The sequence below is a fragment of the Macrobrachium rosenbergii genome, chromosome 4, assembly GCF_040412425.1.
Source record: "Macrobrachium rosenbergii isolate ZJJX-2024 chromosome 4, ASM4041242v1, whole genome shotgun sequence".
NCBI classification, from domain to species: Eukaryota; Metazoa; Arthropoda; class Malacostraca; order Decapoda; family Palaemonidae; genus Macrobrachium; species Macrobrachium rosenbergii.
The window spans coordinates 329301-348798 of NC_089744.1; the positions used below are offsets into that span (position 1 = coordinate 329301).

Sequence of the window (19498 nt, forward strand, 5' to 3'; positions counted from 1 at the left end):
ACTCGAGGACAAACGTTTATCCAGCCGAGAAACATAAACATCGCAAGAAACCACGAAAAAATGAGAAAATCCGAAAGTAATAAAGAAATTGCGATCTGTAATGTTTTGTCAGAAGTCAAGAACGACCACGTGGCGTTCAAATGGAGGATGGTATTTAAACATGAGCGCCCGCAAACGCGCTAAAACCCACCGAAACTGAAAGTACAATGTGTATAGTATACTAAGGGTTGCTTATCTAGATTTCGGTTTGACGACCATTTTTACCTAAAATATAGGGTTTAGGATCCCTTAACAGGAATGATGGGTCTAACTAATTATATATAGCACAGAAATCTGTAGTCAACAATTGCAATTAATTACACAGATGCTAATAAATGAAAATTGCCATAGGTATACATATGACATAATATGCACATGATAAAATCCTCTAAATTTTCAAATTTTAAATTTGAAAGTTAAAAATTTCAAAGGGAATCCAGGGCCCCCGAGTGGCTTGGGAAATTTAAATTTTCCAAGCTACCCCGCAGGCCCCGCGGTGGCTTGGGGGCCCTAGGCAATCGCCTAGTCCGCCTATAGCTAGAAACGCCACTGCGGGTAATCGCTCTTATCAACAGTAAATTGATTTCTGTCTTTCTATTTCCATTTTTTTAGGTGCGTATAGTGTTTATATCCCTACAGAATTGCATTTATTTCTTGGAGAAACGTATTCAAGATGGCTGAAGTCACCTTTTGAATGCTTTAACGTGCAACAATAAATTCCCGATTCGAATTTCTGTCTTTCATGTTGTAGTACTTTTCAAATGAGATGCCTCGTTTCTAAATCTTGTTCAGTACAACTTAGAGGGTATATTCAACAACTGTATCAGAATAAAGCCTTGCTATTTGGTGTTATATAAAACTATCCTTCAGAGGTTTGCAAAATGATCTTTCCATAGATTTTATATTTTTCGTAATTAAGCAACATATTCCAACTCTTTTTTGTTGTCCTGGACTAGAAAAAGGCATCAAATCACAGGATGTGCAGGAATTATTTTATAAGAAATTTATTTCAAAGTTTATGAACTCGTTCTTCTCTCAAGCAACGTCTTTATTTCCTCTCTGTTATTTGTTAATGTAACTGAAATACAGTTTCACAACTGCGTGCTGCTCTTGAAAATCAATTTATGTTACCATGAACTGGCAAAACAACCATGATGCAACATTTTTCATTACACTGTTTGGCACCATGTTCTGCAACAGTTTACAGAAAGTTGTGTTATTGCTTACATAGATAAGTATTTATTGATCTGTTTAGTTATTTTATTGATCTGTTTAGTTATTACTTCTTTCTCATCTTTTTCCATTGATTCACATATGGGCATTTTGTTTTGTGGAAGTTTTTTTTTATAAGTTGATGCCCTTGAAGGCTTCTTTATGATAAAAGTTTGCCCATCTTACAGAGTAACATCCAAGAAAATAAGGAAAACAGTAAAACTCAAAATATTTTTCTAAATATAATTATGATTTTTATAAATATTTACAGATTTTACATTCTCAACGGACCTGAGTAAGGATATAATTAGGAAACAGCGTTAAAACTGTTCACACTGACTATAATGGTTTCCGCCACATACTGAATGAACGTCTCCTTCTCTGGTGGCATGGCATCCCAACGTACCAGCTAATGAACTTAGACTTTACCAAAACTAAATTGAGGAACCATATGAACTCTGAGTCAACCTGATGGAGGATGTACAAGACACGTTTACAAGTTTTCATAAAGTCTAATTACAGTAGGGCTTAGGAATCCTTCTGTTTCCTTGACTTTTCAAAAGTTCCAAATATTTGGTTGGGCCTAATCGTTACTGTAAATAATTTCGAAACGTAAAAATGGACAGTACAATAAAAAAAACAACAATCGATAAATTTAACGAAGCCTGAAGGGATCAAGTATAGACTCCTTTGTATACCATACAATACAAACATTAATCTATCTTAAGTGCATCACTTTCCCTACAAAAAGGGCAACACAATCCAGACATGCCGTGAAAAGCATGGTATGGGCTAAAAGATCCCTATTGGCATTAGAATGACAGGAGACAAGAGGTGAAATTGAGGTAACAAGAGTACATTTGTTATTATTTGGTTGATTCTGATTGGTTTGGACTGGACCACACCTGGGATACATAAAGAACTTCCCTAGGACCTGTACATGCAGAAATTCAATCCACACACATACGCATACACACGCACACACTGAAACATAAAGGGGGGTACAGCATATAGTATAGGTAGCCTTGTAGAGCAGGACAGTGGACAAAGGACAACCTGAACATAATCATGTTCTCAAAAAAAGTGTCCAAATAATAATATATGGCATTCGCGTGAATGGCATACGTCAACAGGCTGTTAACATGAGCAGCTTGGGTTTCAAAACTAATGATTTTTCCTTTTTTTTTTTTTTTTTTTTTAGTAAATTCTGCATAACCTTATTGAACTGCACTGTGGAGACTGTGCCAGAAACCGATGCAGCTGAAGTTTCAACATTACAGCATTTTGGTTCAATTGCTTTGCAGAGTAAATCTTCCTGGTATTTCACTGAATGGAATAATTTACAACAAAAATTTCAGGTGTGACACACACAACAGTGATTAATCAATCCAAGGGTGAAAATCCAACAGACTTTCGGGAAACGGCCGGCAGCAAAGACCACAGGTTGAGAACTACATATACATTTCAGTAAATGTCACAAAATAACAGCCGTTCAGATTTCAAACATGGCTACTCCATTAACTAACCAGTATTTCATTTCATACCTTTAAAAAAAAAAAAATCATTTGGAATGGCACGGCAAGTACCAGTTGTAAATTGCATGTTAACCATGCTAATCAAGACACCACATGTGAGGCGTGGCTTTTTTTACTTAAAAACAGAAAAAAACTGGTCCCTTGTCCTGCACTGATTCTGCAAACACATCAGTCATCAACTATGAGTAAATGGAAACATAATAAAGATTTGATATAAAATTCAGTTAATTTAAGCTTCATATATGTTCAAAGCCAAAGTGAGCGAAAACCAACAACAACAGATGAAGAACATAACAAAACATGACAATCTATGAGAGATAAATCCCAAAACATTCGGCAAGGCATTGATTTCCTTTACAGTAAAATCAGCATGTTGTACTGTACCACCCATGCTTAGTTTAGTCAAATTAGTTTATATACTGTATAGGTGACTACAAGCAATACCTAATTGTTTCACATGACCTATGATACATAAATAATGGGGGGAAAAAATGGACAACATCGAGCATGTTGAGGAGTAAGCGTAGAGTAGGCAAATAGCACTAAGTCCTGTGGAGGAGAATACTATGCCTTGGGGAAGAATGGGGAAGAACAGAAGAAAAAAAAAAAGGCACCAATAATTTCTTATATATCTTGCCACTGAAATGAAGCAGTTTCCCTTTATTGGTGAACATGGCACCAATAACCAGGGACTGCTGTAAATGACTCTGCACTGTTGAAACTAGCATAAAAGTGATAAAGGAATCTTAAAAATGTATACCAACACAATGTGGTCACGAGAAATCAGCATTACACCATGATGTGCGCTTCCTGGCAAAAATTATATATCAGTATAAATCTATTTCTTAGGTTGACAGTAAACACTATACTGCTTATATATAAATAAAAAGATACAGAAGAAAGAGAAAAGCTGTATGGCTCATAAATGGAAAAAAAAATACATATTTACAGGCCCTGTTACGTCTCACAACTACACAAAATGAAAGAATCAAGTGTCAGATACATATTTTTAATGTGTACTCAAGAGTCTTCCTGAAGTCATCAAACATGCATCTGTTCCCTAAGGCCAGACAAATGCGAAGAGAAAGAAAATGTTACTTCTTCTGCCATGTAAACACACCTTAGGAAGCATTATTATTATTATTATTATTAATTATTAATTATTATTATTATTATTATTATCATTATTATTATTATTATTATAACAAGCTAATGGAAAAAATATAATGACCCACATTCTTATTCCCAAGAAAAGAAAAGCAGAGCCATGCATTAAATATGTTTTAAATAAGTCATTATAAATAGGTAAGTCTAAGCAGTATCTCTTAGACTCTGTTGCTTAGAGTACAATAATAGGTCTAAAAAGTTTTACTGCAAAAATACAGAGAAGACTAGTGAAAACCAGAAGAAAAGGTAATAAATATACTGTACTGCAATGGAGGACATAAAATACATAAATGCAGCTAAAATGAAAACACAGGTGAGTACCACATTGTGTGACAACTACAATAGTAATTACATGTTACTGTATACATGGAGAAAACCTTGCGACATTCTTTCCAAATATTAAGTAAATTTGCAAATCAGAGTAAAAATAAACATCCAGGCTATGTCCATCAGCTTGGGAATTTTAATTTTAAATGGAACGCAATGAGTCTTATTGACCACTTAAAATTAAACGAGACTGAAATCATTTATTTCCTAAAAAAAAAAAAATAAAGTTACTGTAATTCAGATGCATTCTATCCTTGTTTCTTGAAATATTTTGCAGTAAAATGTGCTAGAGAGAACAAAAGGCCCCACTGGGCGGAGATGTTTCATTGTGGTTCAATAAATACGGACTGATAATGCCCTTTCATTGTGCTCTTTAAATCTCACCCTCCTATCATATACTCTTGTCTGAACTTAAGCTTAAGTGTGTCCACTCTAATGTTATATCACATCAAAAAATTTATCTTAAAATTGTAATCTTCAATTCCTTTTTTTTTTCTTTTTAATTTTTGTATGTGTATTGTTCATACACATTGTGTATAAATGCATTGGTGTGTGTGTGTGTAATGTAAACATACAAACACCTGCAAATACATGTACATAAACTGTTTAAGTAAAGTTAGTGTTAGTAGAAAATGAATCACAGTTTTGGTGCCTATCATGACTGGGATAAGGAAGGCTAAATATTCGCTGATACTGCTCTCCTAATTTCCATTGCAGGATTAGCATACACAGCTAGAAATAGTCTCTGTCATTTCTTCATAGATTCTATGCCTCGAATTATAGGAGAAATTAATGTAAAGCTCAAGGAAAGTCCCAGAACAGAAAGGCTACTTGGTCCCATCTTTCAGGAGGAAGCCTCGTCCTCCCAACACCTTCTTCACAGTTATCATTGCATACTCCCCTTCTCTTTCTCTCTCTCTCTCTCTCTCTATCTATCTCTCCCCTTTCTCTCTATCAATCTGTTTTTCTTAAACTCTGTTTACACTTCCATAGCCATCAACAGACTAGCAGTCTAGCAGTATCGGCAGTCCACCTGAAGCTCCAAAAAGGTTTTATTACAGGTCTGAGTAAGTCTGGATGGTGGTCGGATCTAGTACGACGTTTCGCCCTGAAACATCACCATCGAGAAACATCGTCCTTCCATCATGTAATGATCGCTAGCTTTTTTCATGACGTGACTGGGATAGATTGGCACATGCAAGCAGAACCCGAAGTGATAGGAGTTTGGGTATTTGGGTGGTGATGAAGTGAGCAGTTGTAGTAGTAACAGGGGTGTGATGGTAAGAGGTCCTCTAAGTGCGTTGTGTACACATGAAGGGAGAGATGGGCATAATGAATACTTTGCCCAGAACAGCAATAGCATCAGCAGCAGCTTATGTCAGTTTATATCCAACATAAATTAGCGACCCGACTAGTTTGTGCACATGGTAGGCGTGGTGGGGTCGGTCGTCCCTATAAGAGGGGGGGAGGAGGGGGAGGGGGGCTCCAGGGGCGGCAGGTCCCACGCCAACACCGGCTGGATTGGTAGCAATAGCAATTGTGGCAGCAGCTCAACCTCCACCGGTGATGTCGGTGTCCAACGGGGCTTCACAAACCCCGAGTCACCGACTGCAGGATGTGGCAGTGTTGGGGTTACAAACCCCGTGGGGTTCCCCTACAAGATGGCCATCCCCCTGGGCCTCCTCAATTTCCATCTCCTTCTCCTCCACGAGGTGAGTAGAAGCAGTGGTGGTGGTGGTTGGGGGATAATGATAACGATGATGACGAGGGTAGTTGACGCGGAGGTTAGCGGGTCGGTACCTCCGTCAGAAATAGACATCTTGCATATCAGTTGGGGTTGTGGACGTTGACGCCGAGGAACTGTCGAGGCAGTTGTTCTGGGTCCAAATTTCTATCTGCCGATGGCACTCCTTCAAACAATCCTGAAACAAAACAACAACACTGAGATATCGAGACAAGAGCAAGGAAAGGATAGCATGCATAATATAAACAAAAATATTTATGAGTACTGTATAAAAACAGGTACAAGTAAATGAACGTGATAGTCGGCCCATCTACGTGTTGTGAAATCTAAGCGCTTCGCAAGACTACTAAATGTCATAGGCCTATCCTATGTTGGTATCCGTTTCCTGCCTGCATCCATAAAAACAGGCCGTCACTCTTCTACAGAAAGGTTTACTTGAAATGTTTTACACAGTTTGTAAACAACTTCTACTACAAGAGAACCAAAATGTTCGGAGGAGAGTCAACATATATTTTTCTCCGTTTCATGGAATTTCCTTAAAAAAAAAACTGTACATGCTCATCAAACTTTGAAAACGGCACGTCAACCTCAACATCACCTAAAAACACAAAAACAAATAATCGAATACGATATCCAGCCGAAAAACTTTGGACGTTACTCAGTAAAACTTGATCATTAATTGAATAATCAAGAACTAAAAAACACTCCGTTTCTCTGCTTGTCGCCCTCAGTAGCATGCATACTCCCACCAAGCCACCCACAGCATCAATCACCTCTCGTTTTCTCCAATAATCCTCCGATTCTCCATTCATATATAAGTACTAAAAGTCTGAATGGCGGAAGTGATGAATGACAAGGAAAGGTCGTTTCTCTTCAATAATCACCACCAAAAACGTTTCAACCGTTTTGGAGATACCCAGCTTCCTTGGCGGACGTGACAACAAGAGACTCATTAGCTCTAACATGAAATAAAGAGGCGCAAAGAAGGATGAACCAGGAACCTAATGGGAAGGATCAAATAAGGTACCAAAGTGGTACAACTCATGCACACGCCCAAGATGCAAGGGGCATTGTTCAATATTAGAGAGAGAGAGAGAGAGAGAGAGAGAGAGAGAGAGAGAGAGAGAGAGAGAGAGAGAGCATATTACTAATTTAATATGTGCGTTTCTATATATTCGCGACGTGTTTGTCTGGCACTTTAGAAGGAGTGCCTTCGTGCACACAACCACCTCACTGTACGAACAAGAAGTGAAACAGTAGGGCAAAGAGGAGGAGGAGGAGGAGGAAGAAGCCACTGATTATCAAAGACCGTTGCCGATGCACGAAGAGAAGGCAGGGCAGCATCTCAAGAAAGCTATTACAACATGAGATGACCGTGCTGATATTCTTAGCTAGTAGTTGGTAGATTCAGGAATATGGCTGGGAGAACAGTTTGCAAAAACCATATAGCGTCAAATGTCCAGTGGAAAATGGCGGAGTAAGACGACGTCAAATTACAACAGCTTTCCATCTAAAGTCTTAATACAACTACTCAGTGCAGTCTGACTAGAGGAATTCTTGACATAGTTAAAATAATCGCTGAGAAACAAAAATATTATCACATAAACTTGGAAAACTGACTACTGTGAGTAATACCTTTTCCCACCAAAGAACCTCCCATCTTCTGCCCCATACTCTCGCAGATGGCCAGAAAGAGCGCCAGATTTCATCCTCAACTCCGTAGGAAGGGGAGAGGAGGCGCCGAATGTATGAGTTTCAGGCACTCGGCGGACATGACCTTCCCTTTCCTTCCCCTTCGCGCAAGGTCCTTATCTACTATTCAGTCACGGCTGAGCAGCCGGACCGATCTCAGGTGTTTGGGCTACATAAAAAGTGTTTTAAGACCATTGCTTCAATAGCCATAATCCCCAACATACTCTTCCCCCCCTCCCCTTCTCACCATCTTTATCGGGCCCACTTCCCCCGGCCCTCATCCTTTTTGGCACAGACCAACATTGAGCCATGATAAACAAACATTTACCTTTTTCGTTCTGCGTGACAAATTTTCGCGGCTTTTGTACAGTGTTGAGACTGCTGTTACGATACTTTGGTCTAAATTGCCATGTTGCTTCTAAAAAGTATAAGTAGCGGGACAAGACAACGGCCGATGGCTGGATCTCTGCTAATCAACTGTTTAAACACTGCGGCATTTTTTTTTTTTGATAACCTAGATTAAAAAAAGAAAGGAAACAAATCGAACTTTCATTTGAAGCAACTTGCGGCCAAGAAGGCTACATTAACTTTGTAGTTACTTTAACCTTTGCCTGTGACTCATTCGTGCGCCACTTGACCGAAACCTTGAACCCTACGCCCACTCTGAAATCCCAAAACCCACCTCTACCCATCCGCTCTCAATACAGACAAGGATCATCCATATCTATGGTTTACTTGAACAGTATTTAGGCATTTAAAATAAATATTTGAGCAGCAGACGCTCTACCTCTTCACAGACACTTTCACGACTCTTCTAAATATTACTGAATGAAAACACTACAACTTAGAACTGTTACAGTGACATCGTGCGTAAGCTGCTAAACACATAATTAAGTAATGCTCAATATTCATTCCGCCACATCAAAACCAGCAATGGCAGCTCCTGGACAGCCGAATCTCCCCCTTCCTCAAAGACAGATGACAGACGCTCAAAATTCACAGCACTCAGACATGTCCGATCACCAGGCACACAAGAGGCATATTAAACATGGCCACACTTACTGTGTCGATCTGCGTGATGGAGTGTAACCTATGGTAGAGATCTTGCATATACTGTTGTGCGGTCGTGAGTCCCCCGGACTTGCTTTTCGATGGATGGCAAGCGGTAGCTCCTGCAGCTCCGGCTGCAGACACCGCCGAAGACGGGTCCTCCTCCAATTCGTGTCTTGGAAGAATACCTTGGACTGCCGACGCTACGGCGGCTGCTGCGACCATGGACGGGGGGTTGGAGGTGAACCTTGCGTCTGCAAGAAGAAGAGAAAAGGTTCGCTTAGTCTCGAAAACGAAGGCCGCGGAGGTGCTTAAATTGAGGTGCTTAGCTATCGGATATATGGAAACAAAGGCAAAAACGTGTTTCAAGATCACGGAAGTGATGTAACGGTACCCAAATGTTGCTGCATTTCAAGACAATGCAAACATAACCAAGAAAAAATGATGCTATATCATATACGTTCTAAAGGAACCCATCCTTATTGCACTCTCGTTAGGGGCAGTTATGTGACCAAACCTTACCATCGGTGTTGGTGGCACGAACCATATTTCGCTAAGAAACTAACAATGATAAAGTACCTTCTTTAAGAATGGGGGACTGAATCATGTGGGGGTTTTCACAACCAAGTCGAAGACCAAACAAAATAAGGGTATTTTTGAAATGAAGAATGTCATACAGCTACACTACGGTTGACCTGCTGGAATGTTCATTGTTCTATAGTGTGCCATTAGCAGTTATATTGAATCTATGAGTATCTACATTTCTTAACAGTAAAAAAATTAATATATATATATATACATACATATATACAAACACATGTGTGCAAGGCAAGAATAGTTAGATTAACAAATACTTCCAACCAAGCACATAATCCTGCATAATGTCTTAAATACAGTAAGGTCGACAATTAATGGAAGGTGCCACACGGTTCAAGATATCGCAGAGAGAGAGAGAGAGAGAGAGAGAGAGAGAGAGAGAGAGAGAGAGAGAGAGAGAGAGAGAGAGAGAGAAGCAGCAACAAGAAGCGTCTAGCTTCCAGTCCAGACGGAGACAGAACCACTCGACAATTCACCTCCAACTGGAAGACAATGCTACAGCTTCCCCCTCCCCCCCCCCCTCCCCTTCGGGACTCCCTACTACTACAGTACACTTAAAAATGGATCGCCTTCAAGGCATGAGTTCAAAAGCTCAATTTTCTCCTACTGCTATATACACCTTTAGGGGAATATTTCAAAGGCAATAGAGTTCGGAATTGAGCCTTCCGGTCCAATCAGGGCTTAGCACTGTCATCAGCCGTGGGGAACAATACTCAGTACGAGAACGAGGCAAACAATGAGAGCGCAAAGAACAAAGGCAAATTAAAAGAATTAAAAAGGAACGGCACTATGACAATGCTAACCGACAGCCCTATTTAAGAGCCAATCGAACAACGGCACCTTATGACAACATCATCCATAGCTAACAACGCTCCCTTAACCGTCTTTTCTCATTCGTTTCTCTCTCTCTCTCTCTCTCTCTCTCTCTCTCTCTCCACACACACACACACACACACAACACACAATTCTCAATTGCATCAGAAAGAACCACAAAATGAAGGGGGTGGGGAGGGGAGTGGAGGAGTCACTATGAGCAACGCCCTCCCCTCAACCAACATTTTCCTTCCTCCCCTCCCACCTCACCCTTCCCTATTGCCACTCGTGGGAACTACCTTTTCACCTGCCCTCTACTTGGCCCCCGCAGACGTGACCCCATACCTGGTGGTGCTTTTATCTGTGCCCCGAAGCTCCACTCTCTACTCATTATGACCCGTGAGTGTTGGAGGGCCACAAATGGGTACCAACACGAGATGCCCTAAAGGAAGGGCCACTTTCCTCATCTGTTTTCAAGGGGGTTGAGGGGCCACCGTCGAGTGCTACTGAGAAAGCGTCTCCCTCGATGCTTTGTTTCCTATCCCCCCCCCACCCCCACCCCCAATACCAAATGGATCCCAGTTCCAGTCTCACTCTGAAACGTCTATTCATACACACACACACACATATATATATATATATATATATATATATATATATATATATATATATATATATATATATATATATATATATATATATATATATATATATATATATTAATTTAAGCCAATCTTTGTTTCGGTTCTTTCTCTACTCTGTAATCTATCCTGATCAAGTTCTTCCTGTGAAGTTCACAGTTTACTTGAGCCACTAAGGATATTAAATTTCACTGGGGGAAAACCATCTACTGAAACCCAATAGCCAAAGCCTTATAAGAAACGGCATCTGACACATTCACCTGGCAACAGAGAGCATTCACTAAAATAGCTTGAGCACTAGACTGCCAACAGCAATTCCATCACTGCCTTGGACCTAACCTTAGCCCCCTCTTCCCTACCAACAGCACCCCACTACTACCATGACCACCATCATCAACAACATCGTCGTAGTACAGTAATCTCAAGGACTGCTTCTTCTCTTCTTTTCCTCTTCGAAATTGGACCAAAGCCTCATTAAAAGACCATTAAGAACACGGGAGGGGGGTCTTGAACCAATAGCTTTGAAATCCTTCACTTCCCTTCGGTTGAGCATGGAAGATGACACTTGGATGGAAAAGAGGGGGACCATTTGCGGGTTAAAGACAGGGGGGTGAAAGGGGAGGGGTGGGGTGAGGAGAGCACTAGAGGCCAATTCATACAAATCAGATTCAGGGAAACGACAGCGAAAATAAGCGTCTAAACGGCGACAACACCTTGAGCCAACGTGAAACCAACTCACTCTGATTTTCTCGGGAGATAATTGATGCCCTCGTACTACACGCACTCATTCATTTCGGGTATGGCGAAAAATAAAACCAGCAGGTGACACAAGTCAAACCTTCAATTACTCGTGTTAACAGCTTAGTTACTGACTCTCATGCCGCGCATATACGTCCTAAATCGACACAAACATAATCAGGTTTCTGGTCGAATCTCTGGCAATTTGTAAACTAGGAAAAGTGTACCCACGCCTATTATTTCTAATGAAGAACTCGCAAATAAAAACTTCATCAAATGCACGCATTACAGCCAAAAGATAGCGTCCAGTGACTACGGTATTGCTAATAAAAATAAGGATGATGAAGAGGAGAAGAAGAAGACGAACCATCTGTCGGGGCAAACCGTCGAGGTGACCTGATGTCAACCATATTCTCCCATGCCATGAATGGACGGACACCCCCCACGAGCTTACATATGCCCCTTCTTTGTAATTAGACCTCTAGGCATTCCATAGTAATGATCAGTCTGGTAAGAGGATAAGTACGCTTTTCCCAATCCCCACAAATAAGTGGTTACGGGCGAGGAAAGGAGTGGGAATGAATGAAAATCCTTACGACAACGAATGTCCTACCAACATACTGTACGTCGGATTAAAGAGGAAAGTGAAACGGAGGTAATCATACAAAAACATAAGTGGATACGGTAACAAATGTCAAAGCCGCTTCACATCTCCTTCGTCTCTTACTCTTATCACACAACAAGCGACTTTCTGTACGTTACGTTTAATATTTCAGAGGCCAGCCCGACAGAATTTCACTTTAAAAAACTACTGTTTTTTTCTACATCAAACTATTCATTTGTCTGTCCTTTCTAAACTAGATTTAGATGCCATTTCACCGACAGCGTTCAACTTCATGAGGGCTGCTCGGTTAAAAGTTGACTCATTGCAACTACGACGTTACTACAGGCCTCTCTCTCTCTCTCTCTCTCTCTCTCTCTCTCTCTCTCTCTCTCTCTCTCTCATTGGTACCACAATAATACCACCCACAGTGACAAGGTAATGCTCCCCCCCCAAATCCCATCGAACCCCCACCCTGCTAACCGGTCCCCCCACCACCTTGCTCTCCCGGCAACTACGAAGCAGCGTTCCCCCTATCGTTCGTAACTTGAAAACGACTTTCACTTTTGGACCTTCACACTATCTAACGTAGCCCGTACGCTCTGAAATCTATTTTTCTTTATTGAATGGAATTCCTTCTGCCATTAGAATCTCATCTAGTGTACAAACTTCTAATCTCGCTTTCCTGAATAGGTAACCTAGGGTTATATTACTCACTATTTATATACACAAGAGCATGGATGACTAGAGAACTGTCGTTAAATTGAGAGAGAGAGAGAGAGAGAGAGAGAGAGAGAGAGAGAGAGAGAGAGAGAGAGAGAGAGAGAGAGAGAGACCGTTACCTAGAACCAAGCATTGCCTGCACCGAAAACGGGAGACGGGCCGGTGTGGCGTAGGTAATTCCTTTTTTCTCTCTCTCGTATATTTGTCCTCGTAGGTTTAGCACGCTTCGGTGAGCTCGAAAGTCTGTCATTCTTCAGTCTGATCCCATCACTCCTCTTCCAATGGAGAGAGAGAGAGAGAGAGAGAGAGAGAGAGAGAGAGAGAGAGAGAGAGTTCCGTCGTCAACTGCTGAGTTGCGGAATTTTCTTCTTGCCTCTGTCTCCTATTTTCCCCGTCGGGCTTAGGCTACATAACTGCATTCAGCTGCCAGTGCCGTCGGATTTCACATGCAACAATCCAGGCTGGAACCCGGTCCCGTCTTTAGATCTTATTTGAGGCGACATTGGCAAAGATTTCTGATGCCCGAGACGAGCTTCAAACGCCTGTAACTTACATCAGCTGTAAAATTAATGAACACTGATAAAATTTTTATATATATCTCTAAACGTGAACTCGTCTCTTGAATTTGTGCAGTTTAACAAAATAAAGAACGCAAGTTTTAATTAACTAAGTACAGGTATTAGACGCTACCGCACAATATTTGGATGTTTATTTTTTTCTTTCAACTGAGAGTTCTCTGTGCTATAAACCAGCAAGGTGAAATTCACGACACTTTACGTCAAAGTCTGCCTTTCACATAAAGTCTCTTTGAAACTGGCAGACACTCTGATCTTCCAATAAAGGACATACGACAAACCTCCGAACAAAGAGGAACAATGAGAAAGTAGGAAATAACAATAACAGACACATTCCTGAGTTTACACTTGGATATCCATCTTGTGTCGCAAAACGAAATGGAAACGCATCCCAAGAGAGAGAAAGCGGGAAAGTGGGGGGGCGGGGTAGGAAATTGTAACGGTATGTTGGGAATTTCGGAAGACACAACCCACCCACCCTAGATCTAATCGTGGACATCTTATTTCTATACGCAGTCTATCGATGCGATACTTCTGATTTCAAGAAATTATCCTTTCTAAAATCCCTTCCGGTAAGTCTGTAATTTCATGAAGTAGATTTCTCTTTACATGCACTGGCCGTATCAAGGTCTAGAGAATGCACTCTAGACCCTGGCCTGTAAAATGTACACCGAAATGTAGGCAACTATCTTCCCTGTCTCCCCGAGGGGAGAAAACACAGAATCCAAGAAAATGGTTGATCATCCGAAATCTTCTCCGATGACCATCCCGGCCATTAACTGTCAACAGACTTTTCTCCTCTCCTCCCTCGTCGGTTCTTTTCGGGGCTCTCCTTCAGACTCACGGCCAAACACACGATATTCCCACGGACCGTGAAGTGAATGCCAACTCAACTCATGTGACATGGCGATGACCAGCCAGAGGGGAACAACGAACCAATGAGATTAGTTCACTCACGTTCCGACGCCCTCGAAAATCATAGGGCCAAGTATCAGATTCTCTCTCTCTCTCTCTCTCTCTCTCTCTCTCTCTCTCTCTCTCTCTCTCTCTCTCTCTCTCTCTCTTGCGCTTCACTGCCAAATGCTGAAAAAATGTTAAGGTTCAAATGACTAGATTTTCTTAAAAAAAATTCTAGATACGGATGACAGATGGTGTCACCACTGTGCGAGTTCCTAATCCCCCCTCCACCAACGCCACCTCGAAGGCGTCACCAATATTCGCCAATCCGACGTGAAGTGTGAAGTGACAGTCGATGGTATAATGTAAGATTTCGGAAATCAACGTCTCGAAAAGAGTAAAATCAACATCTGGCGAACAAATCAGAGGTTGGAGAGGAAAGTTTACAGTGAAGATACAGAATGGCACAGCTGTCGACCGTCAGATACCATGGTCTTCCCTTCTCAACGATGAAGCAGCCTTTAAAAAAAATAAAATAAAATAAATGAATAAATATAAAATAAATATTCAGGAGGCACATAGTAAGTATCAGAATTCCATAACCTTGAAGGAATGGTACAACCTCTCGAGTTCGTGAATTCCACTGATCGTTTATTGTGTTAAGACTCCTTAATGAGAAGTTAAGGAATATGTTTTATGAAAGAGCCACTTTAAATTCTGTGATTATTCTACGTAGAGTGGCAGAGGACCGATAACATGGTCGTGAAGAAGCAGGCTTTTAATGTATACAGATATCTACCTTCACTTGCTCTACTAAAAAAAAAAAGTAACTTATAGTTCAGCAAACAACTGCACAGAAAACAACAGCAACAACAACAAAAAACAACAATAATCAAAGCAATATCTGATCTGCTGGGAGCCAGTTATGAAAAGGGTGTGACAGCACCCAAGGTCAAAACAAATGATGATGATGATGCGTTGAAGTCATACTCGAAGAAGTAGCAGCAGTAGGCGCGGACTGCGAGAGGGAGGACCGGGGGAGGGGGGGGGAGGAGGGTTGTAAGGCAGGACAGAAGGGGAGTTATGTGACCCTTAGGCTAAAATGGCAGCAATTTGCATAGTAACAAGAGACGGCCGGTTAAGGGTTCTTCTTGTGGGCCTAACCTTAAGGGCATACAGATGGGTCCCAGCATGAAAGAGAGAAGTTGGCCGATGAAGATGATGACTGGGCGAAGAAAAATCGACACCTGGTTCCGCCAAGAATATTATTATTATTATTATTATTATTATTATCCTTAACATTATTACTAATATTATTATAGTCACTCTGACGAAGGCAGTTCTATATGTCCCCGAGAACTGTGTTCAACATCTCAAATACCTCTATGAATGCAGTAAATATATAAAATATATCTTAATGAATGTGACAAATATTGTATTGTCACCAATGGTACTGGGTGTTGGAAGACGACTGTATAACACACTGATCGCGAAATATCCTCGCAACTAAAAAAAAAAAAAAAAAAAAAAAAAAAAAAAAATATATATATATATATATATATATATATATATATATATATATGAAGAAACCGCTACGAAATAAGTGTCAGTTCTCGCCAACCCTTTCTCGAGTTATTCCATAATCAAAAAGGGTTTAATCGAACACTGGGAGGCACAGCCATCGACCGGAGGCTCCAGAGCGGAAAATGACGGGTGAAAGGGAAATTTGCGATACGAAAACCGAGCCTTGCTCCCAATCGCCCGACTATATACCGAGAAATTGAGATGAAAAGGCCATTGAAAAGTTGAGTTTTCTTGGGAGGGCCGAAGTGGGGTGAAAAAAAAAAAAAGTAGTTTTTGGAATTCTCGTTATTTCCGATGGAGGTACTGAACAGGTTGGGTGACTGACGAGCCTCTTCATTTGAATCAAACTACCCAGTTAGAGGACGAGACTATTATGCAAGTTGAGATGGTGATCATTAACTGACAATTACTGCAACAGACAGGAATGGACTATACAAAAAAAAAAAGTCTTCTCATACAACCTCAATCATACACGCATATATATATTTATATACACACGCACACACAGACGCATCTATATAGATGAATACTTCATCTTTTACCAAAATAACTGACCGTTTCATATTGCAAATAGGCGCAATAATCCAAACGATGGATGGATGCTGGTCAAAAAAAAAAAAAAAAAAAAAATCATGGCTACACCTCCGCCCAATTATTATTACATTGGCAGCCTCAGATCATTTGATTTCCCGACAGCCTGGGAAGAAAAGTAGTAGTCCCATACCCATACAACCCTTTTCCCCCGCCATTCTTCTGACTGCTGTGATCTTATTTCACTGGCAGGCATGAATAACCAACAGCAATAACAAAATACTATGGAGCGTTAAAATATATTCGGCACCTTAGTCAATATCCATGAAATCAAACTGACAACATGAGAGTACTTGACTTCATATTCCCTCTTGTGAAGTAAAGTAAAAATAAAATTATGTGACATAGAGAACTACTTATTCCTTTCCAAAGAGAACTGGTTGTTTTTCTCAGTGGCCATAACAACAAGCCCGGATGTTAGCAATACTCACAATGACAAGTTCAAAAACAATATTTCAGGTGTATACTTTTCTTATATAAATAAAAAAAATAGTCATTTGTTTCCCATTACTAATTATTTGGTGAGAAAATTTTCACAGATCGGTGAAATACAAAGCGCGTCAAATACCTAATCCATTCTCTCTCTCTCTCTCTCTCTGAACTCTAGGCCTACTGCTTGTACAGTACTAAACTGTGTGAGAGAGAGAGAGAGAGAGAGAGAGAGAGAGAGAGAGAGAGAGAGAGAGAGAGAGAGAGAGACTTTCCGACATACCTTTGCTCTAGCCGCACAATTTACGATCGCAAAGGAACCTTCCTTCCTAAAGAGATAAAAATTTCGCCCTACGGTATTTGCTTATGTGTGTGTGTTTGCGCGCGTTCGACGTACGATTGAGCTATTTTGTCTTCGAAAGTAACTGGATTCTTTAGCTCACCTACAGACAACCACACTTTCTTTAATTACAAATAAATATACAAAAATGAGACAAAATCTTTCCCAACAAGTGATATAAAAAAAACCAATCACAACAGAACTTCATTAATCAATATCTAAAAAACGACAAAAGAAATTAAAGTTGTAAAATGCTTCTTTATTATAAATTCATGTATTTCATTCAAAAGGCCAGGACAGATAATGGAAGCCATCACGAAAGGAGAGAGAGAGAGAGAGAGAGAGAGAGAGAGAGAGAGAGAGAGAGAGAGAGAGAGAGAGAAACGAGCCCTTGATAAAAATTTCAAAAAGATGAAGAAAAAAAAATATATTTCTAATATTACAGATAAAAAGCATATACACTTAGGTTCAACATAAGTAAGCAAGCATATAACGTACGAATGGCTACTACTATGGTTCTATGATTGTAGGAGCTTAGTTTATGCCTCTACGGAGAATGCTAGGCACACAATGACTATAAATGGCCCGTGGGCAAGGTCTAAATGTCTGTCACATACTTCAGACTCCTCTCTCTCTCTCTCTCTCTCTCTCTCTCTCTCTCTCTCTCTCTCTCTCTCTCTCTCTCTCTCTCTCTCTCAGAGCAATAAACTTCAAAAGTAGAGCAGCAGAAATGGGCAGTTCTACATCCAAAAGTTCTTTGTGAGGGCAGGCACTAAAACTGGCAGAGCACTTCCAAGTAGTGGTAGTCGGAGGGGAAGTTTTCAAGGTGGCCCTTCCACTTCCACTTCCCAACGACCTTTCGCCCTGAGCTACTATCACATCCAATATGTTTGGAGAGACGGAGCAAAAGATGAACCCCTACGACATAACAAAACAAAAGGATGTTTACTAAATAATCCGGCCCGACAAAGAGGTGCACTATGTGAGACTAGGCCCTGCGGTAGCGAGTGCAGGAGTCAGGGATGCAGAGGTAAGGGGAGTAGATCTATTTCTCATATAGAACGAACAAAAAAAGTACAACCTATCATGTTTAATTTTGGCTTAATATAAGTGTCTTCCCACTAAGATAAATGATATTCAATGAATAATGATGTATAACAACTGTGCGTTGTTGCTTATTAAAAAGACCCATCCTGCATATGGTTTCCATACTTCACATAACTGTCTTCGCACCAGAATTTATCAGTCACCATGATCATTCAAGATTTATATATACTTAAATACACAGTGACTGCCTGAGGGGTCTTGTGTTCGTTATAAGCTCAAGTGCCTCCAAGAAGAATAATAGAAGCCAATATGAAAGTCAAGGAGCGTTTGAACAAGCACGTCTTCTGGAGCCATTGAATTTTTCAAACAACCATTAATCTGGATGCCAATCATCCTCTGGTGCACACATGGGACCTTACTTGAAACTGTTCGTTATTTAAGCGAAATACTTATAAGGTTTTCTACAGTTTTCCGCAGTTTTTTTTTTTCACAGTTTAATTAGATCTGAAAACATGCATATTTACGTTCTGTAGAGCGATATATGTATTTAAAAGCTGATTAGGTCATCTTCTACATAACACACTGGCAAATGAAAAAGCAATGAATACCACTTGTCCTCAAAATTGAACATTTCAAGGCGGTCAATAAAAGAAAAGAAAATGAATGACGCTGGGATGCCTCCACACTACCGAAACCCTGTGATGTCAAAGGAGTCCAACACCATACATCACAAGCCACGCCCCATGAACGATATTGATACGGCTTTCCACCACCCTTAGGCCGTCCCCCCCCATTCCCAAAAAGCCAAAATCCCTCGAAAACCACAGTCCGTCTTTCCCCATTTCCTCTCTCTCTCTCTCTTCTTAAAAAGACTTCAAGCCTATATAGAGATTACTCACGCTAGCTAATGAACAAACGTAATACGTGTTTATACATATAATTAATACCAGTTTCGCCAAGACACCTTCTTACAACTAATTAATCTCCAAGTTACTACGACTTTCCTAGGGAGAGCCGGAAATCGAAAACCAAACCTTGAATGAATAAATGAATGAATACATGAATATCTAACCGGATATTTTCCAACAAAAGAGAAATTTGAGGAAAACCATTATCAACTGACTTGTGTTGCTCGCTTTATATCTCTCCTTCCAAG

The 19498-nt window shown here is 40.5% G+C and overlaps 1 protein-coding gene across 1 annotated transcript in view; it reads right to left on the reverse strand.

Annotated features, from left to right (window-relative positions):
* Positions 1–5203: 5203 nt before the first annotated feature.
* Positions 5204–19498, reverse strand: part of LOC136829365 (G1/S-specific cyclin-D2-like) — a 75301-nt gene continuing 61006 nt past the window's right edge. Inside the window, exons 4-5 of the mRNA XM_067087815.1 lie at positions 8779–9020; positions 5204–6202 (exon numbers count right to left, since the gene is read on the reverse strand). Of these exons, the coding sequence (XP_066943916.1) occupies positions 6086–6202; positions 8779–9020 (359 nt within the window). The 3' untranslated portion in view covers positions 5204–6085. The remainder of the gene's footprint in view (positions 6203–8778; positions 9021–19498) is intronic.